Source organism: Muscardinus avellanarius (assembly GCF_963383645.1).
Source record: "Muscardinus avellanarius genome assembly, chromosome: 8".
NCBI lineage: Eukaryota > Metazoa > Chordata > Mammalia > Rodentia > Gliridae > Muscardinus > Muscardinus avellanarius.
Genome location: NC_137794.1, coordinates 116,008,447 through 116,024,032, shown reverse-complemented (window position 1 = coordinate 116,024,032; position 15,586 = coordinate 116,008,447). Strand labels below are relative to the sequence as shown.

General features: G+C 52.8%; 1 protein-coding gene across 4 annotated transcripts in view; it reads left to right on the top strand.

Moving 5' to 3' along the window:
* Positions 1-15,586, top strand: part of RPS6KA2 (ribosomal protein S6 kinase A2) — a gene marked incomplete at both ends in the record, with an annotated part of 314,056 nt that overhangs the window by 213,199 nt on the left and 85,271 nt on the right. For 3 of the 4 annotated variants that reach the window (XM_080699903.1, XM_080699902.1, XM_080699905.1), the window contains one exon: positions 15,170-15,286. In XM_080699903.1, coding sequence (XP_080556029.1) covers positions 15,170-15,286 — 117 coding nt within the window. The remainder of the gene's footprint in view (positions 1-15,169; positions 15,287-15,586) is intronic. The other variant, XM_080699904.1, reaches the window with a different exon arrangement.

Sequence of the window (15,586 nt, the reverse complement as noted above, 5' to 3'; positions counted from 1 at the left end):
TGGGTGACTGAGAAGCAGCCTCTTATGGGCCACTGAAGTGACACCCATAGAACAGCCTCGTGGAGGCCACCGGACAGCTCAGATGTGCCGGGGGACACGTGTCCTGAAGGTCCTGCACCCGCTGAAACCCAAGCCGCTCCAGGACTTCCCAGGAGCCTCTCTGGCGGGGAGGAGAGGGCCCCACTCTGCCAGCGTGCTCCAACATGGCGACCTTCCTGGTGCCCCCGGCAGGCATGCAGAAGCCTCTCTCCTCCCCAGCTAGACCCTGTCATTCCTGTATCAGGACACGGCCGGGTTTGCCCTGTCAGAAGGAGCAGGCCTCAGCAGAAGAAGATGCTCCGAGGGCCTCAGATGGAAAAACACGTGACGTGAGAGGGGCCCAGAGAAGGTCCTAGCAAGTTCATCCAGGAACTTGTCAGCTCTTCTTTTTCTTTCCTTCTGAAGCTTTTTAGTAGAGACCTGAGGGGGAACAGTAGACGGTATCTCCAGTGGTACCAAGGTCACGTGAGCGCAGCGTGGGGGCTGTGGAGCCTGGCCACGCGCAGGGAGCTGAGATGGGTGCCCCCGTAGCACCCAAGAAACACAGGTGAGGCCATGCTGACACTGGCAGTTAGACAGAAGCTTGGTGTTTGGCCATCCTGTGATCTGACGGCGGGGAGAGTTTGCCTAGTGTGGTGAGACTCGAGGGGATGGCGGTGAAGACCTGGCCTGGAGACTTCAAGCAGGGATTTCTAATGACTCCCTCAGGGGCTTCATGTAATTCGTGAGGCTTGTAGGAAGCCAGGTCTCTACTCCGTCAGTGTCCTCAGAGGCAAAGCGTGCTGACCACCGGGAGCGGGGCTCCGTGTCCCTGCAGGCCAGACCGGCAGCCAGAGAGCAGCCCCAGGGCTGTGCGCTGCAGCCCAAGTGTCCTTCATGCTGAGAGCAAGCTGATGGTCTTCTCCCTGCCGGGTGAAAGCTTGTCATGCACAAATCCCTAAAGTTCATTTGTAAATTGAATGACACACATGGCAAACACTTTGTTTTCCAGGGAAACGATATCATGAGAGACATTATAAATAGTAAAATAATATGCATATTATGTAAAACATCTAATCTGAAAGTCCAGGCCCTGGAAGCACAGCCAGCTCCTCCTTGATGAGCGTGTCTTTGAGCTTCTGGTGACGCCTTCGCCTCCTTTTGTTTAGACCCTCCCATCCACAGCCTGGTGGGGCCTCCAGTCCTCTGGCTGAAGGTCAGGGCGCCTTGGTGGGGAGGACCGTGCTGGGGCAAATCCCAGGGCCCAGGCACCCAGTGGGAGGGGAGGGCAGAATACCCCATGTGCTGGGAGTTCGGGGGACCCTTGAGGTCCCCAGAGGGACACCCGGAACTGTGAGGAGGGAAGGAACGGCCATGCAGGACAGGGAGTCCCACCATGACATGGGCCCCAGGGCCCTGGTGAAGCCCAAGGAAAGGAGGGTGAGGGAGGCCCCTCTGCTGTGCCCGACCTGCCCAGGGTGCGTCTCCCCTGGAGGCTGGGAGCGTCTCCACAACCCCGGCTTCCTTCTCCATGACACACAAGTGTGGCCATGGCTCAGCCTCCTGGGGAAGCGAGCAGGCGCCTCACTGCTGATGGAGGAAACTGTCCCCTCCTGGTATCCCGCACACCTGCCTGTCTCTTACCATACATTCTCCACAGGGAGATTAGACCAGGGCGCTGGAAGGAAGTGTTTCTGTGCTCAGGACTCCTGTGTCATTTAAAAGCCACCCTTCCCTCTGCACCTCGGCTAGCTCCAGCTGCCTCCCCAGCCCCTCCCCATGCCTGCGCTGGCCTGGCATCTGCGGCCCCCTGAGCCTGACCGTCCGGATGAGCCCCCAGGGCAGGGATGGGACCTTCTCTCCCTCTCAACAGAGGGGAGGGATTTGTTAAATTCGCTGATGATGTGTACTGTACATGCAAGCCAATGTGAGTGTACACATACAGACCTGGGTGTGTATTACCAGTAACACTAACAAAGACGGGAGGGTCTTAGGCTCCAGGCCAGCAGCAAGCTGTCACTTAGGGGACCCTGTTTTGAAATAAAAAATAAAATAGGGGTAAGGGGGCAGCCCAGCATCAGAATGCCCCCGGGTTCAATTCCCAGTAAAATACACACACGCACACACAGTGAAACAAGTCACACTAGCACACTAGCACTACTCCAGATGGGTGGCACCTGTTTGCCAACGCCGGGTGGTCACTGGCACCGCTCAGTGAGCCCAGGTCTCTGGTTGTGGCTGTGAGCAGACGCAGCGCGCTCACACCTCTGTCAACTCCGTCGTGTGTGAACTCTTCACATACTGCAAGCTCTTGTTAAGACCTTGAAAGAAATGCTAAGGCTGGTTCTTAGAAATAGAAATCTTTTCTTCTCATTTAAGCAAACTGCCATATGTGCTCAGATGCAGGAACTCGGGTGATCAGTCAGTGTATCCCTCCCCCGTGACACATGGGGCAGAGGCACAGGCAGGTCGCTCAGGTGTGCCGCTGGGGCGGGCGGGCGCACCCTGCGCCTGGGTGTTCGAGGTGCCCGCCCATCTCAGCTGAGCAGAGGTCTCAGTTGAGAGAACCCTCTTTTGGGTCTTCCAGTGCTAGTGAGGAGGGTGTCAATAAGCTCCCACCTGCATCTTTTTCTCGTTTCTTCTCAAACACAGTAGGAGATGACCCTTGCTAGTTCTTATAGAATGTGGAGTTTGGAGTTCCAGCATGGATTTTCTCTTCTTGTTCAAATTTAGGAGGCCATTTTTCCATTTCCCATAGAAAGGATGCAAACTCAGTAGCAGAGTCTACTGGAGATAGTTTTAGACACATGATGTTCTTTACAGCAACTTGGGGAACAGTCAGCTGATGCTTCGTCTTGGCCCAGTGGCTTCCTGCTCCTCCTTCGCTCTGGAGAGTTGCTCTGATGAGCTCCGGGTTGAGGAAGAGTTTAATGGTTTGCATCATTGGCCAATATACATTGGAAGATGAGATGATGTCAGTAAAGTTCATGTCTTAAGTTCCTCCCCATGTGTCTCTTAATGAGCTGCCACCCCATGCCTTGAAAGGAGGACACAAAGCTTCCCTTCTGCCTGGCAGCACGCGTAACACGAGTGCCCGGGAGCCCGGTCCTCACGGGCCTCAAGGGAGGTGGAGAAGAGCGAGGCTTTGAACACCGGGTGCCTATTGAAATGGCAAAAAGTTTGTTTCCGGCTTGAAGATTCAAAAGCATGAGCCTTTTCCCAAATATTCTCATACTCTGCAACAATATGCCGGCCCACCAAGGGTTTTCTGCCTTATGCAGAGCCCTCGAAGCACCAGCTCGATGGACGTCTCCTCCCTGGCTCAAGCTCAGTAGCTGGACACTCGCGCACTGTTCTCCCGGGGACACGCACGCAGACGCCGCGGCCCGGCACTCTCTCTCCTGCTGTGGGCTCCTTACCAGGATGCATTCCCTAATCTCTCTCCATCCTGCCATGGTCTGCTTAAAGTATGTTCTTAATCTGCAACAAGGTGACCATAGCCCACGCCCTGCGGTCACCGGGATGCAGGACAGGGCTGGGGGAGGAGAGAGATGCTCCAGCCCAGGCCACGCTTTATCCTCTTTCAGAATAAAGGAATCTCAGACACTTGCGGGGGGGGGGGGGTCCTCTAAAGGCACGCAGTAATACCGTGGCCTAGGCAGGACTCCCTTCCCCTTGTAAACCGCAGAGGCGTCTGCTGAGGCCCTGATTGGAGCTGTTACCATAGGCTTGGGCTCAAATCGCTAGAGAAACTACACGTTTCCCCATGGTATCCATGAACTGATGTTTTCAGCCGTCCCTTGAGTGGTATTGTAGCTCTGCGGGGAGACATTCTGAGCAGTAATTCCCCCGAGTCACTTCAAGACCAGGTTTTGTCTGTTACCGTCAGCCAGCTCTGTAAAACTCGTGACCTTCTTCATGTGGTGGGCTGGGCGCACATGTGCCGTGCATTTCTGGGACGCGCACTGGAGTCTCCTGGCCTGCGATCCTGAGCTTCAGACGGCGTCTGCTTGGCACCCTCACGAGCCCGGGAGGAAGGGAGGGGTAGGTGTCCACACCGCCGCCACCACGCCCGTTTTGCATCCCACGAGGCCCATGGTCTAGGTGGCTCTCACTCGAGCATTCCCCTCCCTCCCCCCCAGACAGGATGCACATCCGGAGTCGGGAAGAGTCTAAACATGTAACGGGCATTCCTGTGGGGTTTTTATTGTGACAGTGGCTCCAAGCCCAAGTGTTGGGTCTTCTTTGCGTTCACGTTCCACGATGAGAGGAGGCCGGTCGGGCGTGCGCCACGTGAGCTTTGTAAAGCTGGCCCGACAGTGAGGAAGCGGGAAACCCAAGTTAAAGGTGGCCTGAGCTAGTGAGAATCTGCAGAAACCTCCTCAGGGGAAGGTGGTAGTCATGATTTCCTGGGTAACCATTATTTAAACAATTCTAAGTATAATAAGAAAAATATATCACTGTGGGAAGAAGTGGCTGGAGGCTGAACTTACAACCTCCTCAGTTGTGTCAATGAGGCAAGCTATAAAGAAATACACAGAATGTGCATGTGCCCCAGACACGCGCGCGCACACACACACACACACACACACACACACACACACACGTGTACACGTGCGCTGCTGAAGGCCCTTCTGAGATAGAGATAGCATAGCAGCCTCCGTAGCAGACTTCAGTCCAGCACTAGTCTTCTTCAGCTGAGCTCCGGGTGAGAGCCCAGGACCGGGCGCAGTCGCAGTGGGGATGGTCACCCTGCTCCCAAGCTGCGCTCCCTGAAAGAGAGCAACGGGGAGTGTTAAAAAACAGATGTGGTGGGCCAGCTTTCCTTTTGCTGAGGAAGCCATTCCAGATTTCACAGGTCAACAGCGCCCTGTGGACCAGCGTCACAGCTGGGCTACCGGGCCGAGAGCGCCTGGCGCTCCTGCAGCACTGCCTGGCACCGCCAGCCAGGGCACGGCGCTGTTGGCCCGTGACTCCGTGTCACCAAAACCAGGAAACAACACTTGCACTTAACAGTTCCAAGTAGGTCCTCAACGCACAGGCCCCCAGCAAGTCTCCAAACCACGTTTTCTAGCACAGCCACTTTCTAGCGTCCGCAACCAGCGCTTCAGAATTGCGCTCCGCACCACGCCTGGCCCTGGAGCTAACTGCCGATGCACTTTGCCAGACCTCGAGCTCGGCGGGGCCTTCTAAATCTTTGTGGTGTGATTTCTCTGAACTTAAAAATCATGCACAAGCCAGGCGTGCTCACACCTGCTTCTAAACCCAGTACTTGGGAGGCTGAGACAGGCGTGCTCACACCTGCTTCTAAACCCGGTGCTTGGGAGGCTGAGACGGGAGGATGCGCAAGTTCGAAGCCAGCTTCAGCTACTTAGTGGGGGTCTCAGCAACTTAGTGAGACCCTGGTTCCAAATAAAAAATAGAAAATAATAATAGGTCTGGGAGTGTGGCCTGTAGGTAGAAAAGCCCCTGGATTCTACCCCAAGGACCACCAAAAAAAAAAAAAAAGAGGAGGGAAAATAATCGTGCACAATGCAAGTGGCGTTGGGGATGTAGGATGCCCTGGCGGGGTCTCATGAGTGGCAGCCCGCAGGCGTGTGGGGCCCTTACCTTAGACCACAATACAAACTGCTGTTGACTCCTGTGCGGATGTTTAGTGAATAAGTACTGCGTGCCAGCACATTTCTCAGTAGGAAGGGACCCAACAGAGTACAGCAGGCATCAGTACAGAACGTGGCTGTCCCAGGGAAGAGTCTAGAAGGAATGGAAGTAATCCTGCCTGTCATCCTTGCACAGAGGCTGTACGGGGCCTCAGACCTGCGGTCCTCCTGTCCCAGCCTCCTAAGTCCTGGGATTCGGGCATGCACCAGGGTGCCCAGCTCCTCTAGTGGATGGCCTTTGGGTTCTCTGTGCTCCTTGCCCTTGAATAACAGCAGAGCCATGAATCCTCGAAGCAAGTTGTGTGGTGCGCCAGTCTGAAAGGACACACTGGAGACCGTCGTCACCGCACTCAAAACGCTTTGTGCTTGTGCCTGCCGGAGGCCGCGGTTTGTGGCCCACGTCAGTGGGTACACGTGAGATCCTGTGCGTGTGGGTCGCCGGGGCAGCTGCTCCCAGTGGAGCCGCCCTTTGTGCCAGATCCCAGGTCCGAGGTGCCGCCGGCGGGGTGGAGGGCCACGCGTGTGGCTGGCGGGGCCCCTTGAGAACGTCCAGCTTTATCTAATGTGTTCTGGTGCCACATGGGCTAGTGGGGCCATTTAAAAACTTTCAGCCATATCTAATTTTTTTCACTTAGCAAAATGTTAAAGGATGTTAAAAATGTATAACTTCGACGGCATTGTGGAAGGAAAGGAAGGAGGAGGTTATTCAATTGACTCTTTTTTATGAGGTTTTCATCTGAACATTTTTTTTGGTTTTGGAGGCTGGTGAGAGAGTGTTTGGACATCACAGTGGACATCATTGAAACTTAATTTTGGAGGTCAGGGTTGGGTCGGGTCTGATTTGACCTGCAGGAACCACGGGGGTAGAAGGCAGCGCGTACGGCGAGCAGCTGCACGTCCCCTCGCCCTGATGCCCTGCTTGCTCCATGGCAGCTTTCTCCCAGGACCCTGAGGACTGTCTTCTTTTAGCAGGAAGCTGAAAAGGTAGCTGGGGCCAGAGTGCAGACAGAAGTAGCTCCCTTCCCCTGCCAAGTACCTCCCGTCCTCAGCGGCCTTCTGTCACAGGAATCCATCCCCGTGCGACCAGCACACATTCCAGATGTGCGTTGCTCGAATTTCTACCTATGACCGTGCGAGAAAAAAAGGAAGCCCTTCATATTCACATCCAGAAGACCACTTAAGAGAAAAAGTTCACTGTACTTAATTTTAAGCAGGTTTATCACTTTCCAGCACATTGACCCCACCTCTCCCTCCCTCCCTCTCCCTCCCTCCCGCCTTCCCTCCCTCCCTCCCTCCCTCCCTCCCTCCCTCCCTCTCTCTCTCTCTCACACACACACACACACACACACACACACGCACGCACGCGCGCGCACGCGCACGTGTCCCTTTCCTCCCAAGAAAAAACCCTCACGAGAGTTCACTGGCCGCTGCCCTGAGGGCATTTGTGTGGCTTTAAAAATGTTGAGTTGTTCTTTTTCACCAAGTTGCACTTTTATACTTTGCATCTAGAACACTGCCCAGATCCTTGTCCATGTTTTCAGACTGCAGGGTTCATTTTTCCGGAACTTTCCGTCACATTCCGGTGCTGCTGGATGTGGGCCGGTGGTACCATGAGCCCCATGGGGCCCCACGTGGACATGGGAGTGCTTTCTCTTCTTACTGTTTCCTTTGTGGAATATGGGATCATCTGGATCTGTTTTATATTTGTGGAAAAGGAATCTAGAAAACAAAGGAAAGATAATTAATCATTTATATTCTCTACTGCTATCACTGTTAATATCTTGATATGTTTTCCATAAATATTTTCCTACAGAATATTTAACTGTCACAGTAATAATAACATATGTAAAATTTATTTTACTCCTTCTCTAAATCCAGTAACAAAGAATTGCAGTATTGCCACGTAGACTTCAAAATCACTTTTTAAACATTTAAAAAAATGTTTAAATAGTTACGGAGTCTTCAAAAAACAGCTCCGACAGATCCTGGTAACGTTGTGTAACTACAGAACAAGGAAAAACTTGGAACGTGATGTGTGACAAGGCAGACCTTGTTCAGAATTCACTAGTTTTACACGTATCTGTGTGTGTATGTGTGTGTGTGTGTGTGCGCGTGCAGTTCTCTACGTGTGGATTTGTGGCAACTTGCTGGCTGGCTTCTGCCCGTGAGTGGCACTTCCGGGCTCTCCCTTCTGCCCTTTGGTCTGTGTGTCTTCCCCTCCACCAAGGTTGTCTTGATCTCTGTAGCTGTAAAAAAAAAAATAAATAAATACTTAATTTGATGGACTCACTTCTCCCACTTTACCATTTGTCAACATCGTTTAGGCAATTACAGTGACTTTTGTTTTCAATATAAATTTTAGAATAAGCTTATCCTTATCTCTACTAAAATTCTTGCTCAGATTTTGATAGGACTTAAACTTGGCCATTACAGCCCTGTCCTGTTACATCATCCAGGCTGTCAGTGCGTGCGTCTTTCCATTTATTCATATCCACCATCTTTCCGTTTGGTGTTCCCAGCTGTGCGCCTGGGCCAGTTCACACCTACAGCTCCACCATCCTCAAGGGGCTGGAGCAGCTCCCTGTGAAGGCTGCACACACTGCCATCCGCTGCACCATGGCCTCCTTAATTCCTTCCATATTGGACATTTCAGACACCTCCTCTTCCTCACTCTTACAAATAATACTGCAAGCCAGGTGTGGTGGTGCACACACCTATAATCCCAGGGCTCGAGGGAGGCTGAGACAGGAGGATCACAGGTTCAAGGCCAGCCTCAACAACTTAGCAAGACCCTGTTTCAAAATAAAAATGGCTGAGGGTATCGCTCAAAGGTAGAATGCCCCTGAGTTCAATCTCCAGTACCACAAGTAATGGTAATAATAATAATAATAATAATAATAATACTATTGCAGCCAATGGAACCCTTGGGTCCTGTGTGTAGAATAAAGAAAGGCTTCCTGCTTCAGGCCAGTGGGGAGCCCCTAGTCACTACTCTGTCGGCCTGCAGCAGCCCCGATGCCACAGACCGTGACTTATAAAACTCCCAGCAGACCAAGAACTTCACAAGGAAGGAAGAGGAAATAATTCATAGTGAACAACAGACACACACGGGGGCAAAGGAAGTCAGCGTGGAGGGCGGGGCTTCCATCCAGGAGCAGAGAGCGGAGAAGGCGGGAGGAGCCGTCCTCCTTGGTCACCAGGGTGCAGTGCTGCGGGCGGGGAGTCTGGAGGGAAGACGGCCCGCCCTCCTTTGTGTCGGTCCTTGCTCTCTTCCTTGGACAGCTCTTCTCTTAGTCTGCTGGGTGACAAGATCACAAACTCAGGCTGCTGACGTTCTGAAGACCAGAGGGAGCCCCGGGCTACCGCCCGTCCTGTGCACGCACGGTCACGGACGCGGTTGCTTCCCTGGCCACCCAGGCTTGCGCAGCCTCTCGGGACATGGAATCACTTTCTTGGGTGTGAAAGAGAAAAGGGGAGCCAAGTGTGGGCGCACATCTGCCATCCCCGTACCTGAGAGGAGGGTTGCAGGTTTGAGGCCAGCCTCTGCTACTTAGTGAGACCATGTTTCAAAATAAATAGATCTCGGAGTGTAGATCAGAGGTAGAAGACCCCTGCGTTCAATCCCCAGTACAAAAGAGAAAAGATGAGCACCCGGGGTGGGTGAGAAGAGGGTGCCGCCATGTTCTGCAGTGTCTGTCCCTCAGGGGCCCCGCTGTGCCCAGCTGAGCACCGTACCCGAAGTGACATCTCTGGTGCAGCCCTGAATGTCCCCAGGGCTGGAAAGCAGATCCCCAGGAGCTGAGCAGCTCCCTGCCCCCCACGTGGTCCCGCACACTCCTGAAATTTCAGAGCTGGTGTCTATGTCTCGACATCCTGCCTGGCCTTTTCTGTTCCCATTCCTTCCCTCCCATCCTCCTATGGCTCCGAGGCAGACTTATTCTTACATAAAGCCACCCTTGTTCTGCCGCCCTCTGGCAGCAGGTGCCCCCGTGCCCAGCCCACTCCCCACCCGCTGGTACTGCTGCTCCGACTGGGTGGTTCCGCTTATATTTATCCGTTTAGAAACAGTGAACAAGTGTTGTATAAAAATGGTTTCCTAAGAAATTGTTTGGACAGACACAGATGGTCCCATGATGCCCTTACATTTGCTGTCATGGGGAAAGCCCACACGGTGACAAGAACAGAGAAGACAATTCAGAGAGCAGAGGCCTGGACGGCAGCAGCCGCTCCCTCAAAGTTCCTGGTCCTGACGTCGGCTGATCTGAAATTTGGTAGCAGCTTGGCCCATTCTCTCCTGAACAAGAGGCCAACCTGTCTGGGCAGGGGGTTCCTTCTGGTTTTTTGAGTCTGGGCTAAAGGCCTCGTTATTTTTGCTTTATGAGTAATGTATGCAAAGCCTGATGGAGGGGCTGTAATGAGCGGCGCATGCTCACAGGTGCAGTTGCAAGCGCTGGATAAAATTCCTTTTGAAAATATTTAAATGCAAGCAGGGTGTGGTGGCACACATTTGTAATCTCAGTACTTGGGAGGCTGAGACAGGAAGATCACAGGTTCACGGCCAGCCTCAGCTACTTAGTGAGGCCCTCCGCAACTTAGGGAGACCCTGTTTCAAAAGTAAAAAATAAAAAATAGGGTTGGAGGTGTAATTCAGAGGTAGAATGCCCCTGGGTTTCATCCCCAGTACTGCAAAATAATAAATACATAAATACATAAATAAATACATAAATAAATACATAAATAAATAAATGCACTGGTAATCAGGAAGTCGTGAAGAGTATTCAGAGGCCAAACCCCATGTCAGAAAGAGCCAGAACCTGTGAGGAGCCGACAGAAGCACATGTCCTGGAGGAGAGCCGGCACACCTCCAGGTGCTGGGCCAGGGAATCCGACCTCACACAGCGGCGGTGACTCGGCCCACCGCGCAGAGCTAAGGCGTCTGGGAGCTAGGTCCCACTGTGCGGACCACGCAGACCGAGCCTGGCTCTGTGCCCATTACATGCATCCTCCCACACGCTCATGTACACGCGTGAACGTGCACGTGCTCACACGTGCACGCCGAGGGAGTGCCGCGCTGAGCCGCCTGCTGGAGTCCTGGGAGAGACCCTGCCAGCGAGGGAGATGCGAGCGCCGTGCGTTACAATGGCCTGGTCAGTCCAGGGGGCTGTGTGGACACGAGGCCAGGCCTGGGGGAAGCCTGGCATTCAGGGAGATGAGGAAGAGCCCAGAAGCGGGGCAGGCGCGTGGGTGAGGGGCGAGGTTCTGGAGTCCAGGTGTGGAAAGGCTCAGGGGACAGTGGCCAGCAGTGCTCAGGCCGTGAGGACTGGGTTCGACGCTGAGCCCAGCAACGTGGAAGCTCCTGATGACTTGGCCGGAGCTAAGCAAGTCTTAAGGGCATCTGTGGCCAGAGAGGCCAGACCCACAGGGCCTGTGTGGGCCTAGACTCCGCATTTCTGGAAAGTTCCTCAGCATGAACCTGAGACGGGTGGGCACCATGGCTGTGCTGAGAGCCAGGGGAACAAGGTGTTGCTGTGCGAGCACGTCACACTTGTGCCATGGGAGAGTGGCCCCTGGTGTGCCACTCAAAGCTTAATGGGATGACCACCAACTGCCCACCTGAGCCGCCGGCGGGTGGCCGAGCTCTCGCCAGCACCCGGCTCCTGGCCCCGCTGGGCCGCACCTCTGAAGCAGGGGCCCACGGGTTTGTAGGTGCCTGGGCGATGTCCTTGTTTCTGTATTTTCATAAACCACCTGCTCATAATTCATCCTGTCCTTTTTCTGGAAATCAATATCCTATGTGCAACCCAGTGATTTCCTTCCCTTTTTGGAAATAAATCTAGCACTCCTCTAACTTTTATTTCTATGTCTTTATCATTACTCTTTTACAACTTTAAATTTGCCTTTGCTTTTCATAGACATTATACATTTAATGACATGAAAATCCAATGACTCAGAACAGAGGAAATTACCGAAGGGGGCGACTTTGGCCAGAGAAAGGAGAGGCAGAAAATAGGCTCCCCTGGCCTATTTTCGGGGCTGCCCTCTGTCTCCAAGTCTCACCAAGTACCTGCGGAAGCCCCTAGAGCTTCCACCCTCGATCGCCCTCGCAGCACAGGGCAGCGGGGATTGTAAAGTAGTCAGTCGTCCAGAGTCAGGTCACTGTAGGGGGGGGGGCACTGAGGCTGCCTCAGTCTCTAGTTCCTCTACATTTTTAGCACCTGATCATGATACCAGCTTCTCCCCACAAATATCACAAGTTATTTAAAAATACCATCCACAGGAGCCGTGCCCGGTATGAAACGCTGAGTGCTGTGTTTGGGCTGATTTAGGAGCAGGTTTTCTTTTCCTAAGGGAATGGCATTCAAATCCACACAGAGTTCGAGATAAGATGACCTGCCTACAAAAAGAAATGGCAAATATTATTTCCAAATGGGCAGAAATAATATTTTTGTTCTAGTTGCTCTTCAGGACAATGATAAGTGATCCAGGAAACAGGACCGTCCGGAATCAGACAGGTGGCCGCGCCCAGGCAGCCACTCTGGATTCCACCTGTGGCTTTCTGTTGACACCAACCCTGTGGTCAGCCCTGGGATCCGCTGGCTCCGAACCATTTTGTTTTGTATCAGTTCTTGGAACAAAGTTAAATGTCTTTAGGAAAGTCCAAGCCAAAATTCCACAGTGAAGGTAAAACTAAAATCTAAGCCGCTCCCCTCATGGCTCCTTTTTCTCTGGATAGCGGAGATTCCTTACTGTGAAAAGCCACATTGGTTTTACGTGAGGCAGTAACTGTATTGCAGTATTGTCAAGGAGGAAGCTTGCATTTTGAATGCCATTCTAGCAGGTGAAATGATGGACGTGGTTTGGATCCATTTCTCTAAACGCTTTGCTGACAAGAATGTGCACAGACTCAAAATGCTGTAAGCTCTTTGTGTCTACACCGTTTAGTTGAAATATTAGCGCCATGACTCCAGGAGGTGAGGCTGAAATTGAGGTCGGGGTGTCTTGGGCGTGGGAGCCTGGGATGCTGGTCTGGCATTCTTAGAGAGCTGCGAAACCTATGTAAGAGCGGGGTCCTGCAGGAGCAAGGCGGGGCCTGGGACGCCAGAGCAGCTGGGGTTCACAGCCAGGCTGCCCCGCGGGCAGGCTTCCGCCTCGATGCCACAGCCCCCTTGAGAGCCCAAGGGGCCTGGCCCATCACGTGGGTGAGCGTGGACCGCGCTGTGCTCCTTGCCCCCAGAGCGTGCCCTGAGAGGGGTAACTGCGGCTCTCTCAGAAACACGCAAGCTGTGAGGAAGCCTGCCTCGGGAAGGAGCCTGCGGGCTGGGACCTGAGCATCACCCTGTGCTGGGCATCTCAGCCTCTGGGGTGTCAACTTTCCTGTCGGCTCAGCAGCTGTGCGTTTGGAGGGCATAGGTGCTGTGTTGACCCAGCTGCATGATGGAGTGATGCAGGTTATTTTAGGAGGAAAGCTGGAATTCAGGGTGACCCATCAGAGTTGTTAACCCCCAAAAGAGCCTCTTTTTCTTATTTCAGTGACAGGTGATCTTCTCTCTCTCTCTCTCTCTCTCTCTCTCTCTCTCTCTCTCTCTCCCTCCCTCTGGGGGACACTAGCAGGAAGAGCTATCATATGTATTCTGGGGGCTTGGGGAACTTTTTTGAACTCGAACTCGGGCTGTTGGCTTTGTCTTCTAGGTGGAAACTTGGTCACCAGCAGTCAGCGATGCTACTCTCTTTGTAGATAGTACAAATGACACACACAGAGCCCCCAGGTGCCCTGTTGATGGCCTCCTCCTCCTCTTCCTCCTCTTTTCTTCCTTCTTTTCTTCTGTAAGTTGGAAGATTTTACTATAAAGGCTGCAGTGTCCAGCGGCTCATGTGGTCCTGCAGTTCCAGAAAACCTGAGCTATGACGCTGGCTTGTCCTGCGCCCACTGGTTGGGCTGTGGCTCCTGAAGTTTTTACCCATTTATTTAAGAAGTAACAACAAAACAACACCACAATTCTATGTCTTTTAAATGATCCTCTGTTACCTCACCAGCTAGCCAGAGAGAATGTGGGCTATACTCACTGTTTGCTTTTACTATTCATCATCATCATCATTATTATTATTATTATTATTATTATTATTATTATTACAAAAGTGGCAATCCTTGACCCTACTTCCTTGAAGGTAGGGAACAAACTACTTCCCGTAACTGTCAGGATAGAAGTGAGAGGGCTGCCTGGGCCGTTCCTCTCTTTCTCTGCTCTTGTTACATGGGGTAAACTAGCAAGATGTGTAACAGAATTTTCAGACGCTATAACACAAGTGGCTGCGGATGTGGCTTCATTCCAAAGTATTTGCTGTCAGACTGGAAGGGGGAGGCGCTGAAGTCAGTCCGGGGTTGGAAGCCTGCTCTGACCGTGGCCTGTGTGCAGGGGACCTCCGCCTGAGTCCTGTAGGGAAGAGAAGACGAGACACTGGGAAGAGCCGGGGTGCACGGGGTGTGCGGTGGTGTCCTTGCCGGGGAATTTTCTGGGTGACTTCCTAGGCAGCTCTCAGCCCAGTGCCAAACTGGGAAGAGAGGAAGGGTGGGCAATGGTGGACTGGGAGGAGCGTTTCCCAGGATGCGCAGAGGTGAATTCAGGGAAGGGGGGATCCGTTTTCCCATCTCTGTGTCGAGCATCGGGGCAGCAAGCCCACCGGTGCTGTGCACTGGCAGCCGGGTGGCGCTGGGACGGGACACTCTGCGGTGGAAATCCAGTGTGTCCCCACCAGGCTTTAATTAAAGATGAAGGATTTCTCTAGGGGACTCTGGCTTCCAGGCTCCAGAGCAGCTTCCCTTGGGGCCACTGCTCAGGTATACTCTGCAGATGGCAAAGAAGCGTTCTGTGCATTATATGTGTCAAAAATGCCAGAGAGAGAATACAGTACTGTGCGTCACCTACCTCTGCACGTGTGGAGATGTGTCTCTGACTCAGACACTGAAGCAAGCACCCCGGGGGGTTCGTTTCCTTCTGCAGATGCTGGATTTGCCCTACCAAAGCTTTTTTCAAACAGTTAAGAAGCAGAACAGAGCCAGATTACATGGCTGTAATCTCAGGGAGGCTGAATGAGACAGGAGGGTCACAGGCTTGAGGCCAGCCTCAGCACCTTAGCCAGACCCTGTTTCAAAGTAAAAAATATAAAGGGCTGGGCTCGGAGGGAGAACACCTCTGGGTTAATCTCTATGACCAAAATTTTTTTTAAAAAGGCACAAAAGATTCCATTAAGTACTTTAGATTTCCCTGAGGTACTGCAAGACCAAATAACAAAAACCCTTGGAGAAAAGAGTCAATTAAAGGCCCATGTGGCCGGCACGCGGTGACTGGCACATCCTAATGAGATGTTCTGTCAAGCTGCACAGTGTCACAGCTTCCAAACCGTGATGCCCAAGTCTGCAGCACGGCCAGCTCAGTGTAGACCAGGGCCGGGGCCCCGTGCGGTGTGTTTTACCTGTGTCTCTGCTCTTGTAGGAGGAAGGCATCGTGAAGGAGATTGACATCAGTCATCATGTGAAAGAAGGCTTTGAAAAGGCGGACCCTTCCCAGTTTGAGCTGCTCAAGGTGTTGGGACAAGGCTCCTACGGCAAGGTAGGTTAAACTCTCGGAGCCGGCCAGGCGCGGTACGCACGCTTGCCATCCCGGCATTTGGGAGGAGGAGACCCGAGGATCGCGGTTCACAGACAGCCTCGGCTACTTAGTGCGGCCCTTCTCAACTCAGTGAGACCCTGTTTCAAGAAATAAAAAGACTAAAAATTAGGACCGGGGATGTAGCTCGGAGGTACAATGCCCCTGGGTTTCATCCCCAGTACCTCAAAAAATAAAAACCTCTGGGTGCCAAGTGGGGCTCAGTGCTGAACAAGAAGGAATCAAGGATGGGATGAAAATCAC